At 58.5% G+C, this 15,189-nt stretch overlaps 1 protein-coding gene across 3 annotated transcripts in view; it reads left to right on the forward strand.

Moving 5' to 3' along the window:
- Window positions 1–422: 422 nt before the first annotated feature.
- Window positions 423–15,189, forward strand: part of PMEPA1 (prostate transmembrane protein, androgen induced 1) — a 56,507-nt gene continuing 41,740 nt past the window's right edge. The window contains exon 1 of one of the 3 annotated variants that reach the window (XM_045808415.2): window positions 423–538. Coding sequence is in view for 2 of the 3 variants with exons in the window: in XM_045808413.2 (XP_045664369.1) it covers window positions 1,393–1,501 (109 nt within the window). In the remaining variant the exon portion in view is untranslated. Of the gene's footprint in view, window positions 539–898; window positions 1,502–15,189 lie in introns of those variants that run through there. The other 2 variants (XM_045808413.2, XM_045808416.2) reach the window with 2 other exon arrangements.

A 15,189-nucleotide genomic window follows, 5' to 3' on the forward strand; every position in this document is an offset into this window, starting at 1 on the left:
TAATATTTGGTAAGTTTCTGGCTCAAGGTAGGCGCTCCCCAAGTGCACGTAAAATAAACAGAGATTTAGGCAAGGGTCTAGGAGGGGACACACCAAATAGTGGAGAGTTTGGAGGAGCGCCTGAAAGAGGACCTCTGACGTAATATTTTCATTTCTTTTTAAACCAAGAGAATGTGTTCTTGTAGCACTTGTGTAATTAAAACTTAATGAAATAAAAGTACACCCCCCGCACTTCCTCCCCCCTCTTTTGAACTCCGGAGGCGCCCGCCCCCCCGGCCGGTGGCCCCTCCGGCAGCAGACAATGGGAGTGGATTCGCCCCGGGCCCCGCCGGCTGGGAAGTTACACAAGTCCCCGACACGTATTTACATGACAAGGGCTCCCGGGCGTTTCTCGGAGCGGTCCGGGGCGTGTCTACGCGAATTCCAGTCTGACCTAGTCGACCTCCTTGGGGTCGGGTTAAAGTGTGCAAGGGGCGTAGGGGACTAGGGGCCTCGTGGTTCTGCAGACCTGGAGGCGGAGAGTCTCCTGCGAAATCAGGTAACGGGGGATCTGTAGGACTTCCCCCATCTTCTCCAATTCCCCGTACCCAGAGTCCAGGGACCTTCTTTGGGATGGGGCAGGCTTGCCCTAAACCGGGGTCAAGGACTCCGGGGTCCCAGAACGCACCCGCAACGCTCGGAGGTGAGGGTGGGAACGAGTCCCGCTTTCCCGGACCCGCGTGTCCAGGCCAGGGGTTCCAAACTGACCCCAGTAAGGGCGGGGACGCTGCACCCTTCCTCCGCCCGGCTGGTCCCGGGTCTACGCGGGCCGCCTCGCTCTGGCCCTTTAAGAGCCCGCCCCCTTCTCTGTCACCCCGCCCCGCGGCCGGGGAAGGGGGTGCGGGGGAACCTCGGCGGGGATTGGCGCAGCGCGCGCCCCCTCCCCGGCCCCCGCGCGGTGGGAACCGGCAGCCCCGTCTAGCGCTGACGTCAGACCGTCTGCCTGCCTCCGACCGCGGTCTCGGAGCGAAACCCGATCTCCTTGGACTTGAATGAGGAGGAGGCGGCGGCGGCGGCGGCGGCGCTCGGCTGCGGGAAGCCAGCAGCAGAGGCTCAGCCCCGGCGGCAGCGCGCGCCCCGGCTGCCAGCCCATTTCCCGGACGCCACCCGCGGGCACTGCCGACGCTCCCGGGGCTGCCGAGGGGCGGCCGGGGGGCGCAGGGGAGCGCGGCCCCGCGCACTGAGTCCCGCGGCGCCCCGGGAACTTGGCGGCGCCCCGAGCCCGGCGAGCCGGGGTGCGCCTTCCCCGCCGCGCGCCTCCTGCATGCGGGGCCCGAGCGCCGGGCGCCGGCCGGAACCCCCCCCGGCCGCCCCCGTGCCCCCTGCGCCCCGCGCCGAGACGCCGCGCCGTCCATGCACCGCTTGATGGGGGTCAACAGCACCGCCGCCCTCGCCGCCGGGCAGCCCAATGTCTCCTGCACGTGCAACTGCAAACGCTCTTTGTTCCAGAGCATGGAGATCAGTGAGTGACCCCGTGCCCCCCTCCCCTGAGGCCCCATGTCGGGCTCAGACCCCGAGTCCGGGCGCAGCTGCGGGCGGGGGCCCGGGCCTTGCGCGCCCCCTCGGGCCGTGCGCCCTGCGCCCCGGGCGCGCCCTCCTGGCTCGCGGCAGCTGGCGGCCGGCCCGGCTTTGTCCCGCGGCGCGGCGAGCCTGGCACGGCCCCCGCTGCCCGCGCCCCGCCCGCTGGGACTCGGACCCGGGGCCGAGCGACGCGGAGGGCGGCGGGGCGCCCGGCGCGGGAGGGCTGGGGCGGTCGGATCCGTGAAGTTTCCATTTTATTTCCCTAAGGGGCCGTCTCGATGGAGCAATTAGGCCGGCTCTTTATCAACTTTGGCTGGGGGAAGGGGGGTGGCGGGCGTGTGAGACACTGTCTGGCCTGCGGGGTGTCTGGGGCCCCGGGTGTGTGTCTGGAGTGTGCGTGGCGCTTCTGTCTCGGTCTGTGTGAGTGGGTTTCCTTGCGGCTGTGGAGTGTGCGTGTCTGTGTGTGTCTGTCTGGGTCTGGCGCGTCTCCGTGTCTCTCTGTGTCTGTGTGTCTGGGTCGCAGTCTGTCCGGGGAATATGTAGTCTTTCTGCGTCTCTGCCTATGTCCGGGTCTGGGTGCCTCTTTAGAGTGTGTGCCTAGCTTTGGGGGTTTGGGGACCATTTGCGTCCGGGTGTCTGGATCCAGGGTACAGCGCTGGTGGGTCTGGCGGAAGGTGGATCGGGAGTGTGTGTCTCATTGTGTGAGTGTCTGTGTCCCCGACGCACCTATAAATAGCCTCTGTCTGGACAGCTTGGCTCAGCCTGGCTGGGACCGTGGTTGCAAATGAGTCAAAGTTTGGGGCTGTCTGTGTTTGGGACTGCCTGGCCCTGAAAGGAGGAGGTAGACCGAGGGTGGGGAGGGGGTGTTGGAACCTTGGCACCATCTCACCCTATACATCCAGAAGTTGAGCCAAATAAGCCTCTACTTCCGCCACACATAGCCCACTCAGGTGGAGGTTGGGTTGGGTGGAGTGCCTTCTAACCTGTACCCCCTCCCCAGCCCATCCTTGTGGGGACCTCTTGCCTCTCGGGGCTTCAGTTTCCCTACCCTCACCTCTGAGCACCCGAGGCAAGGGAGCACACAGCCCTTCCCTGCAAGGGCCAGCCTTCTTCCAGCTGGGACCAGGAGTCAGAGGCGGCCACCACTGAGCAGGGCAGTCACTGGGTGACTCATAAGCCAGTTTCCGCAGGCGGCTGCCACATTTTGTGGCCCCTGAGCCTGTACAGTGAGGCACAAGAGGTAAAAATAACCCATGACCGGTCCTGTCGGGGCAGGCTGGCCACCTTTGGTGGTGGGTCCTTCCACCCATGAGTGCCCCCCTCCCTCCAGCCCCGGAATTGAAAGCCTGGTTCCTCCCAACCCATCCCCCAAAGCCTCCCCGCGTCAGGCCAGCGAGGTGCCAGGAGAACCTGCCCAGAGCCAGCATTTGCGGAACTGAGTTGCATTAAACCAGATTGCTTCCCAAAGGCCCTTTGTGAACTCAGGAGGCTAATGAAATGCACGAGGATATTATTAAAATATGTTCGCACATGTTTGGAGAGAGCCTCGCCAGTGCTAAATGGCTTGCTGTTCAAGTACCCTTGGTGCCTCATTTTCCCCCTTCTGTAAAGCTGCCTTAGGGAACTCCCCACCCCAGAGGTCCACGCTGCTGTGTCGAACTTACTATTATGAGGACTGGGCACCGGTATTTTGCACTTGTCCTTGCTTTGTGTTCAGGACTTTTAAAAAAATTCATTCTTATTCCCATCCCTTCGTGGGCTCTTCGGCCCTGATGATGTTTTGGCTGACACCAAGATGTTGTTCCATCCATTGCCCTCCACCTGTGTGCTTCTCCCGGTCTGGCATCTGAGCGGGACCCTCGAGGTTAGCGCCTGGAACTCTGGCCTGTTCCAGCTGGCCCCGGGGTGGTGCCTGAGTCACCGTGCACAGTGTAGTTTTACACACGGCCCCCTACTTACTGGAAGAAAGCCCAGGGCAGGAAGGGAAATGATCTTTAAGATGCAGGTATAATGTAACAGTTAGTTGGAAGTGCTAATCAGATTTCCCCGAAAGGGTCTGGTGAGGAAGCCTGAAGGCCTGGAGTTTTCTTTGTACAAAAAGATGGGGAGGAAAATTTGAAGTGCGGAAGGAAGGGCACATTTCACGTGGTAGGGGTTGGGGGTGGTTTGCACGCAGAACGTCAAAGATGGAGTTGGAGCTGGGCTGCGGGGGCAGTGTCCCCGTGGCCCTTGGTAGGTTCCTTCAGCTGCCTTAGTTTCCTCATCTGAAAAATGAGACCCTGACGGTTGAAATCGAAAATTCTACCAACTTTCAAGATGGGGCCTCTGCCCTCCAAAGTCTGGCTGGAGGTTCCAGTGCCAAGAATGGCTCCCCTCCCCTTGGACAGCGCTGGGTCCCTGGTGCGGCGTTCAGTTGCCCCAAATCTCAGAGCTGGCTGGAGCCTTGTCCAGCTCAGGTTTTTACAGGTGAGGGAAGGTGGCAATGGAAAGCTTTGCCCCCGGTCCCCAATGCACGTTGGACCCAGACCCAGTGTCATTTCTCAGGAAGCGCACACTCTGCCTCTTGAATTTGGAACTTGGGCCCCGCAGTAGGTCCATCTTGAACTTGGGGGCTGGAGGAAATCAGCAGCATCCCCCACCGGTGCACTTGGGAGGGTGGGAACCGGGCTGTCTACAAGGAAGCCCGATGCAAGATACTGCCAGCACACACCGGGGGCCCCCAATTTTCCCTGAGAGTCAGGGGGTGAGGGTCGCTCTCTGATGGGAGTTCACTGTACCCAAGATACCCCACAGAAAAATATGCTGTTCTTTAAAAAAGCCAGGGGTCCTGTGGTTAAAAACAGCCGGCTCTGGTGACAGCCCACCAGAGCTGACAGTAGGGATTTGGCCAGGCGACTTTTCAGGAAAGGGTTCCTCTGGCATGCATGTTTCTTGGCGTTCTTGTTGACCTCTTTATAGGTCTGTCTCTTAGAAATTAGCCCCTGCCTTTCTCCTCCAGCTTCTGCTTGAGGCTTTGGGGGGCAGGTGGATGCCCCCTCTGCCTGGACAGACTGACGTGTGCCATACGGCTCTTGGCACCTGTGCGGCATTTCTGGAGGACCCTGGGCCGGGCCCTGCCCCACACCCACCCTGGACCCCTGTATCTATGGTGGCAGTTGTGTTTCTTAACACCACCAATATCATTGAGCCTCTGATTCCTCTTCCACACCCAGTTCCCAACAGATATTCCCAGACAGCTTGCAGAAACGCCCAGGACACCGGTGCCCCATGTCTCAGATCCGGGGCATTTCACCCAAGGCACCAGGACGTCCTTGGGGGGGGGGGGGCGCTGTGTGGTGTAGAGGTACTTAGCGGCATCTCTGGCCTCTGCCTGCTACATGCCCGTTGGAGTAGGCTTCTGCTCCCCCCACCAAGTCGTAACACCCCAAAATGTCTCCGGACTTCGCCTGATGTCCCCTGCGGGGGCACATGGCCCTGGCTGAGAACTGTTTTAATCAATTATTTCTCCGGGGGGTGGGGGGGCAGGGGGTGCAAGGGAGTTGTCAGAAGCTGAAGCTCAGTCCCCTTCAGAGATCAGCCCCTGTGAAGGCCCGTGGTCGCGCTCAGAGGTGACGCCTGCGTGTCGTTCCCTTGGCCTTTACGGAGCGCCCCTGGGGTGCCACGCAGGAAGGACAGGGGGCTCCGTCTTGGATTTGCATGTATTAGGAGGGGAGACTGGCACCCTGCAGGCCTATAATTCAGAATTTGGTTTAACTGTGGCCGTCTAGCTCGAGCTGTTTCCCCCACGGGCCCTCTCAGCGGGGCCTTTTAACCCACATGTTTTCCGACTGTCTGGGTTTTAGGTTGAGGTGCAAATCCTAGACTGGCTCTCAGGTCAGACAGTTGGCCACAGCTCCCCAGGAGGTCTGGAGTAAGCCAGCCACACCACCCGGCGTGGCCCAGGGTCAGGGCCCAGCTTCGTGTTTCTCAAGGCAGAGAGTAAGTAATTGCTGCACGGCCGCGGACGCAGTCTGCCCTCCGCGCTGTGCAAATGGAGGCCCTCTCCCTTGGGACGAGAAGGGAAATGGAGGGGGGTGTGCAGCTGCTGGGGAGAGCAGGCCCTTCGGGAGGACCGGGGTGGCCGCAGCTTTAACAGGACAGCAGGGTATGAGTGTCCCGCAGCAGCCCCACACCTGCCAGCTCAGGTGCGCTGGGCACCTGCCCTCACCGCGCCCCTGGTTTGTGCAGTGGTTAACGAGTAAAACCGTGCTGTAGAGGAGCTTACCAGTGGTGGGACCCAAGCTACCACGTGGGGGGTATGGGCCACGTGGCTTTTCCTCTTCGGGTTTTTATCATCCGAAGACCAAGTTTGCAGGGGATTCGCGGTCTGGGGTCCTGCCCGAAGAGAAGTACCTTACCAGTGCAAGTTGGGAGGCCGGGCTCCCGCCAGCCCGGGGTGCTTGTCTGGCGCACGTGCTGAGGGGGCAATCAAAGCCAAGGGCCTGCTTTGTGCTTCTGAAAAGGGTCGTGTGCCCACATGCATGCACGTGTGTGTGCGCGCGCGTGCCAGTGCACGGTTAGGGGCACGTGTGGAGGCCCCGCGTGCTGGCAGGCCCACCCCTCTTTGTGTGCCTGGGAGCGAGGAGGATGGCTCCGTGCTGCGCCCGGGGCTCCCTGCAGCCAGGGAAGCGAGGCTCGGGGTGGGGTGGCCTGCAGAGACCTGGGGCTGAGTCCTGCCTGACGGGGCATCCACCGCGCGGGCCTTGTGTGGCCAGACCTCTTCGTTTCAAGGACCCGGACAGCTGGATTTTGATGTAAAACTCTTGGTTTTTCAGGACTGGCAGTTCTTTTTTCCTCTCGCTTCGAGGGCCCCACGACACCTGCCCGCAGACCTGATCTGTCCGTGGGTTGGGGTGGGTCGAGCGTGTGACTGGGGGCCAGGGAGATGGGAGCCCGGCCCAGCTCTGGCACTTACTGGCTGTCCTGTGGTGCTAGTGGAAAGCGGGGTAACGGCAGCTCCCGTGTGCTGGGGGACTGTGCCTCTTCAAAGGTTATTCTCAAGTGTGGCCTGGTATCTATGCAGCCCCGTGTTCATGGGGGTTGGTGGTGACACTGGGGGAGGACTAGTTTCAAGTGTCTGCTCAGTCCTGTTTCCTGGCGGTCACTGCCTGATGAGGAGGCCTGCACCAGAAAAAGGTTTCCCCGTCCTGGGGCTGGGGTGCTGGCAGGGGTGGGGGCGTTGGAATAAACAGGCCCGTGTGGGGACCGTGACCTTGAAGATGGAGGGACTTGAATATTTGCCTTTCCTTGTCCCTGCCCGGCCCACCGCAGAGGTGGCTGGGAAACCGCCAGCATGCCCACTCCAGGGCAGGAAGCCCCACAAGGTCTCCCAGGGACCCCCTTGGGCTCCCACAGTCCACAGCCAGCTTTGGAGACCGGGGCTCTGTGGGCCTGGGAGGCACAAAACTTAGGCCATGAAGTCAGTAGCACCCTGACATCCAGACACCCCACCAGGTCCAATGCAGAAGACGACCCGGAGCACGAAACCCAGAAACGAGGGATGGTCTGAGGCTCCCATTTTTTGAAAATTAATTTCAGTTTTTAACAAGTGAGCGTATACAGACTGTGAACCATCAGAATAAGACCCTGATTTTTGTTTTCCCCTGGGGGGTGGGATGGGGGCACATTGTCTGCTTGACGTCTCCGAGCACCTGTGTCTTCACGTGCTGCCCTGCCCCCTCCCCGAGGGGGCTGCCCCTTTCATGAAGTCATGACAGTTTGGAGCATTGACAGTCAACCTCACTTTCCCTTCGAGTGACACGGCAGAGCCGAACTGTGTCACCTGTGGGTCTCGTCAGGGCTTCGTCAGGTGCCGGTGGAGGCATCTGTGACCAAGCTGGGAAAAGTCCCAGAATGGCTTGCTGACAAGAGCGGGGGCTTCAGTGCACCGGGATGGGCCTAGAAAGGGTTGGGGCATTCCCAGGCCTTCCCAGAGCCACAGCACGGCTTTTCTCTTCTGTTTCCGGGTGACTGATGGATTTTTGCTTCCACTCCCTTCCTTAGTTGGATATGGAGAACTTCCTGTGTGCCAGGGGTACCAGTGACGCATTTTTTCTCAATCTCCAAAACAGCTCTGTGAGAGAGCTATTGCTCTCTCCGATTTGCAGATGCGAAAAATGCGTTCAGAGAGGGTAAGACACTCGCCCCAGGTCACACAGCCAGGAACTGCTGCTCTGTTGGAATTCAGACCTGAGCTCCCTGACCCCACACTCCCACTCCCACTGTTTCGTCCCCACACCACCACGTCGACTCCCCGAGCCCCAGCGTTAGCTTTCTAAAACTAGACATTGGCAGTGGTGGGTTAGATTTCGTCCCAAGACTGCAAGCCCACGTTGGACCATTCACTAGGGAAGAACGCTCACAGATCTCGGGTGCGCGGTCGGGTCCATTGCACTCTGGCAGCACACTGGCTGTCATTCGTTCGCAAGGTGTCCCCCAGACAGGTGTCCCCTCATCAGGCTGCGCGAAGAGCTGGCGTCTCTGCATCCCCAGTACCGCCACCTCCAACGTTGGGGCAGGACATGGGTGAATGGCCCAGGGCTGTTCCCGGAGGGACCGTATCTGTTCACCTTACCCTGATTTCCAGGCCATCTGGGTCGAGAAGGGGGTGCCCAGCCATTTCTCAGGTCATCACATAGCGACTGTGCTGCCGAGTGCCGGGACCCCATAGACAGAACCCTGCCCTCTGGGGGCTGCCCTTCTAGTGAGCAGACCCAAATCGAGTTTATTCCAGGGCGGGGCCTGGGAGGGAGTGGAAACGAGGCCACTTTGGACACCTCTCCCAGGGAGGCTCCCCCAGGATCCCAGACCCATCATCCTGTTTGGGCTCCAAGAGCACCCCTGGGGGTTTCTCCTGTCACAGCTGTCATGTTGTGTTGGGTATTGTGTAATTCATCTTCACTTGTGTTGTTTCTGGTCACCAGACACGGAGGGGTTGGGGACCGTGCCCGTTTTGCTCAGTCTGTCCCCCGAGCCTGCAGATACCCCCGATGTGGAAGAGGCGGGAAGGAAGGGGGTCTGGGCAGGACGCGTGGGCAGTCTGGAAGAAGCGTCCAGACTGGACAGGACACAGTCAAGTTAAAGACTCTGAAAACCATCCTTTTCAGGGCATGCGCTGCGTCCCCCCCAGGCCTCCACCAGCACCCCCGTAAAATGGAGGGAAGACCAGCACCTGCTTCGTGGGTGCGCAAGACGGTGGCCCAAGCACTGAGAAGCACCTCGGGGGCACAGACTCGTGTTTTGAATGCATCAAGGAAGTTTACTGTCTGTGGGCAGGAACGGTGCCTTCACCTGCAGCCACCATTGCTTCTGGAAACGTCAAAGCTGCACTAGGGGGCAGGCCTGCCTCCCCTGCTTCAGCCAGGGCTGTCCTGGGAGGTCAAGGTCTCTCTTCCGATTGCTTCAGTGCTTAGAGCACTGAAACGCCAGAAAGGCACAGCGGCCTCCCGCGCCCAGCCCCACAGGGAGAATTTGTAGGGCAGTTCTTCTCTGGACACCTCCTCCAGACATAGAGTGTTGGGGTTACTCTCCTGCCCGGTGTCACCTACGAGCGGAGCTGGCGTTTGCTCTGAGGCAACGGTGAGACGCCACGTGTTGACAGGTGCTGGGGTGGCTCCCGTGACTCACCTGGGAGGTATCGGGGGATGGGATCTTCCTGATGTTCTGGCAGATTCTAATATGTATTTGTTTTGCATTGGGTTGGGGGTGGAAAGAAGAAGGGGTGGGTCACTTGGCTTAGAGTTGGTGCCTGCGATGCCTGGTGTCCTGATGGCCTGATGGCCTGATGTCCAGAGCCTCGGGGAACGTGGACTCTGAGTTTCTTTCCCTTCAGATGCATTGTAGCTAAAATCAATGAGTATCGTGTCAGTGGGTTTGGGAAATAACTCTGCTAGCAGAGACTTTTAATTATTTGGTAGCAAGTGTAACATCCCCAGTGGCCCTGGGATCTGGATGCCGGATAAAGTTTGCTTCTGGCCTCTAGGAGCTGGCTCTTGGCTCTTCAAGCTGCACTGTCCCCTTGAAGCACCTGCCGGCTCTCCACGGTGCATGGCACCGGGCTCCCCCCGGGCTGGACAGACGGACACAGCCTACACCTCTGAACAGTTGCGCGGGTTCAAGGCCCCGCCTTGCCTTGAAGTTTGGAGAAGTTGTCCCAGATCTTTTGTCCCTCACAGGGACTTCGGCGATGGGGGCGGGGGCAGCCATGCCGAGTCGCGCTGAGGACCGATACCGCTTTTGCGTGCTCTTGGCCCAGAGTAGATGGTCGGTACAGGGTGAAGCGGTCGGTGAGTGAGCGGATCTGTGGTGGTCCTCACTTGCCCCCGTGACTGATGGGGAGCCATCAATCCCTGGCATGCCCATCATGGCGGCCTCGGGTGGGAGAGTCTTTGTTGGCCCTTAGGTCTCCGGGAGATGAGGTTTCCATCCCTGGCTTTGGGGGGCAGTAGAAGTGACAAATCCAGCCATGGATTTGTTTTGGAGTCAGTAGTTAAGAATATAGATATATGTGCTTTAATATATAAAACTGCATATTTTTGGATATATGAAAGATACACAGATATTTTGTGACATTAAATATGTAGAACATTTTTAAACGTGTGCATTCCACCCACCAAGGCTGGGAGACTTTTTTGAGGTCCCTTGACTGGAGGCCACAGTGGGGACCCTGCCTCCCACAGGTGTGCCAAGCCTGAGCCTGAGCCTTCCCTGGCTTTGCCCGGGGTGCACCAGGGCAGCTGAAATCTTCAGCCTCCATCTTCAAAACAGAAAGAGACATGGGGAGCTGAGTCAGATTTCCAGCAGATTTAGGGGGAAAGCAAACTGCCCATTCCTGAAAGAGGTTTTCTGTCCCAGTGGCCCTCGTTACCTGGTCACTGCCAGGGGCTGGCTTTACCCATGGCGGTCCAGGCAGCTGCCGGGAAGCCCGAGAGCCTAAGCCAGGTGTAAGCTCAGTTTTATTTTTTCCTGTGTCGGTTTGCCCACAAGGATCTGATGTCCCTGGTGGGGATGCTTTCACACTTCGCAGAAGCTTGTGCAGGAAGCCTGGCCAGCAAGGTTCAGCCCAAGGCCTGTGGGGTGATTCATCCCAGAGGTCGCACTTCGTTAGAGAGGCTCAGAATTTGCATATGGGCACAGTGAGAGCTCTTTCGTCATCACCCTAAGTTTTATAGTAGGTAAAATAGCTTTGGTCTGAACTGTCTGCAGTTGGTGTGCATGGAGACATTGTGGGAGCATTTGGTTGTATTGTAGACGTTATCTGGTTATTGTGTTGCAAAATCCTGGTCACAGAAGTGAAAAACAGTTCTACTACAGCTAAAAGTGAATACGAAGATTTTTACTGAAACGACGTGTGTATGTGCTTACTTCCTCTGCATCGTCTGTGGCTGCACGTTTTAAGGATTTCACAAACGTCTTAAAGAACCCGCCAGGAGAAAGTAGAAAGTGAGGTCCCCGGGAGCCCTGCAAGACGTTGGTGGCCTCCCCACCCCATTTTGCAAATTCCCATGTCGATAGGCTGATGATGTGCTGGAGCTGGTCGTAGCTCTAATTGCCCTCCTAAAAACAATTTAGTCGGTAATAATTCTGTAAACCTATGAATCAACTTTGCGAAAACACCCTGAGTAATTTCTTTGTTCTTTTCTTTCTACTTTGTAATTGGTGTCTGTAAAAGCCAAAGGTTTGGTCTTGCGGAAGGCATGATTCATTTATTGGTGTCTGTGCTGCCCCGTTATCGTTCAGTCATTGGAGAACGCCGTCGCGGTGAGCCCTGAGTGATTCATACCAGGCTGAGCTTGGCAGCCGATGGGGTCACGGCCATAGCAGGAGACTATTTTTTCTAATCTATTTATGGTATGGGAGGGAGAGGGGGGTGTATTGAGGTGATGGAGAGAGTGTCGATTACGTCGGTGAATATAACCGATTAAATAACACCGACAGGCTCTTTAAACGCCACTCCATTTGGCTGCTGGTGATCGTTACGGGAGATCACAGCTACATACGCTCCTATCTCAGGTGTATCTTGCCCGTGTTTATGGATCCCGGCTCCTGAGCAGGCTGGCACGTAGGGACGCCCCTGACGGCGTCTCGGAGCTGAGTTTCCCGTCGAAAGGGCACACATGCAGAGAATGTTGCCTTTTTTAAAAAAACAAAACAAAACTCTGTCGTCTGGGGGTCCACCGTGGAACGGTTTAAATGTCCAGGTTTAAGAGTCAGAGGCCATTCCCCACCCTCCCCTCAGTGTTCCTCACAGTGACAATTATTCGATGTTTGCAATGGTCGAGTGTTTCCTTATTCTGCAAAGTGTGGGGACTTACACGTGGAGCGGCTCATTTTGCCTAATTTTATTACTTACTTTTGGCCCTAAATAAAATTGTCACTACCCTCCCATCTAGAGGCTAATTAGAGTTGCTCGCTGCATGGCCCAGAGGTGTAATTACGAGTCCAACTTCCGGTTCTCCGTGTAAATCCTGGCTCTGCCTGCACGTGCGTAATCCCGGCGTTGCTTATGTGGAGTTGACGAATATTTCTCCCCGCGGTCTGCTTCTCTGGTGACTGTCCGTCTGCCCCACTCAGTCCCCCGGATCCTGCCGTCCGCATCACCGAATGAGGGCCCGGCTCGAGCACTGGTGAGTCCCCAGCTCCTGGGACCCTTTACTTAGAGGAGAGCCCGGCCCGTGGTTATTGAGCGGCTTCGAGACTCCAGGGCATGGATCGGGGATGAGCGTGTGGCCGTCCGTCCCGCACCACCCTTCCTGCCCGGGACAGACATGGCTCATCTGAGCAGCGTCCACTCTTGCTGGGGAGACTCTCCCCGAGGTGGTGCTCCCGGGTCCACTCCTGGTCGGGGCTCAGAAGGGGCTGGACTGTGGTGCGGATGATTCTCAAGAAGGGAGCTGGGAGCTGTCTGCGCAGGGCCGTCCAGCGGGGAGAGGCGTGAGGGCTGCAGGACCCCCTCCGAGCTACGGAACAACTCACTTCTGTGAGTTCTAGGAGGGTGCCACCCGCTTGGAGTGCCCCAGCCTCCTGCCTTCAGCTCTCAGGCTTGGGGCCCTCCCAGACCTCCAGGCTTGTGCAAGCTGAGATCTGCAGACAGACCCCCCATTCCTGTTATTCCCCAGCATCTCCACAGCACTTCATTTGTCTGTCTTTAAAATCGGGGTCACGAGCCTCCATGTCACAGAAGCCTCCACTTTACCTCCACAGCCTCTTTCCCCTGGGTATCTTGAGCCCTACCCCAAGCACACTGCAGCATTCCTTTACACTCTAGTGAGAATGAGCTCTGGACCTTTTCCCCAGCATAGACTCGGGCAAGGGGGTGTGGGGCTTGGGAAGAAGACCGAGAAAAGCTAGGAGGCAGGCAGTGTTCAGGGAGTGGGCACCTGGCACCTGGCAACTTTGTCTGTCTGATCTTTTTCTTAGTGTTCGCCCACTGTGACATCGTGGCTTTCCACACCGCAGCTGTACCTGCTGACCAGCATTGTGCGTGCCCAGCCTCACTGTGCCTGGGGCAGTCCCCCTGTGCACCTGAGGAGCCCGAGCTAGGTCAGATGCCACGGTGTGGGAGGTCACGAGGAGCAGAGCAGGATTTGAACTTGGGCTTTGGGGCTTCAAAGCCTGTGTTTTGCCCACCATCCCCTAAGCTACAGAAGCTCCCGTCCCCCACTGCAAGGGTATGGTCTCTCTGGCTTCTCCAGCTGCCTCGTTTAGTCTTCTCCGTGCCCCTTCTTGGAAGGGTCCCTGGGCAGTGATGCCTGGAGCTCAGGCCTGAGAGAGCAGGAATTTGTCTGGCATTGAGCTGCTGCTGAAAGGAGAGAGGGGTCACCATGGCTTGTGGGGTGCTGGGTGGGCTGGGCTCCTGAGAGCGGGTGGAGAGAGCTTAGCAAACCTCACAGCGGAAGGCATTCCTCCAGCCGCCGCTGCACTCAGGTGTCCCCGGTGCTGGCTGCACAGGAATGCCGCCTGGGGGCTCGCAAGCCCGATGCTCAGGGGCGCTCCAGGCCAGCTCCTGGGGACAAAGCCAGCAGCCGGGATGCTGAACCCTCGTGGTAATTCCAGGTGGAGCTGCAGCTAAGCCGAGGTCCAGGGAGGGAGAGGAGAAAACCAAGGCCAGTTTTCAGCCCAAAGCCCTTCTGTTACGAATGGAGGCCTGCTTCTAATGCTGTTGTCATCGCAAGGACACCTCACACCAACAGGGACTCTGGGTGTGCCGGGACAGTGCTCCCACTCATGGGCGACCCTCCCGGAGGCAGCGGCGGGACCCTGGGTGGCCTTGCCTCCCGGCGCAGGGCTCACCTGCATGCTGTGTTCTGGACCAGGTGCTGGGAACGGCTGAGTGACCCCTGAGGCCTCCAGCCAGCCTCGGGGTCAGGGGGTTCCCTGGGGTTCGGTGCGTACCGTGATCAGGGTGGTCACTCGGCATCCTGGCTTCTTTTTCTGTCCCTGTGGCTGGCGGGACACGGTCCCCGCCTGGGCCGCAGCTGGAACTGCCCTGAACCTTTGCCTCCTGGGTTTTTGGCGACCTATGCGAGGCTTTCTGCCTCACTGGAGGTGGCACCTCGCTTTTATGAAAAGGTTTCTTCGCACAAGGAACAGAGGGGGAGAAGACAGGCAGAGACGGCACTGGCGGGTCCCCGGTTGAAGGCAGAATGTTCTTTCTGGACAGGAGGTTTTCTTGTCCCTGATGCCCTGGATGAGCCCGTGCTCGTCTCTCTGCTCCGCCTTCTCCTCTTGTCGGTTCTCTTCTCTGTCAAATGGGCATATTCGAACCTAGGGCTTTGCGAGAAGGAAGAGCCCCTCAGACCTCACCCACTGTCCCTTCTCTTCTCTTAAGTTGTTAACCTTCCTCTGGAACCCGTGTTTTCCCCGCTCTGATGTGTTTATTGGGGTGTCATTTACAGACACAAAGTGCACAGACATAGAATCCGTTGTGATGAGTTTGGCAAACGTGTGTATGGGACACCTGTCCAGACCAAGACGTGGAAACTTCTGTCCCCGGACGGGTTCCCTTTCCGGTCTGTGCCCACCCCCTGGAGCAGACACTGCCGGCCAGTCCTTCCTAGTGGGGAGCTTGGCATACATGGAATCACGCTGTGTGTTCACTCTTCTTGTTTGGCTTTTCTCGCTCAGTCTCCCGACTTTGAGACCCACCGCGTAGTGTGGGTCCGCAGTGATGCCTTTTTACCCCTGTGTAGCATTCCCTGGTGTGGGGGAGGCTTGGGGTGGCACCGCTCAACAGGGCAAGGGGACTGGACCCAGAGGACTCACGGTCCACAGGTGGAATGCCAGCTGCCTGTGGGGGAAAAGCTTTTGTAACCTGAATCTGGGCCTCATACATGGGGATGTCTGTCTGTCCAGCCCTGGCCAGGGGGACTCAGGGTGGCCGCAGAGTCCTTGGAGACTCAGCAGGCTAGGCCCCTGCCGCCGCCTGGCACGGCCCCGCCAGCCACCGATGCCAGCCCGCCTGCTCACCTCACCTGGCGTGCATTCCTTTGTAGGGAATGAGGATGTGGGTGACCCCAGACAGGTATGAATCATGTCTGGGGGAGGCGGTTACTCAGAGGCGGTAGCAGTGAGGCTGTGTTCCTGCCGGCT

This window comes from Ursus americanus, chromosome 22 (genome assembly GCF_024610735.1).
Source record: "Ursus americanus isolate L20-20 chromosome 22, mUrsAme1.1.p, whole genome shotgun sequence".
Lineage (NCBI taxonomy): Eukaryota > Metazoa > Chordata > Mammalia > Carnivora > Ursidae > Ursus > Ursus americanus.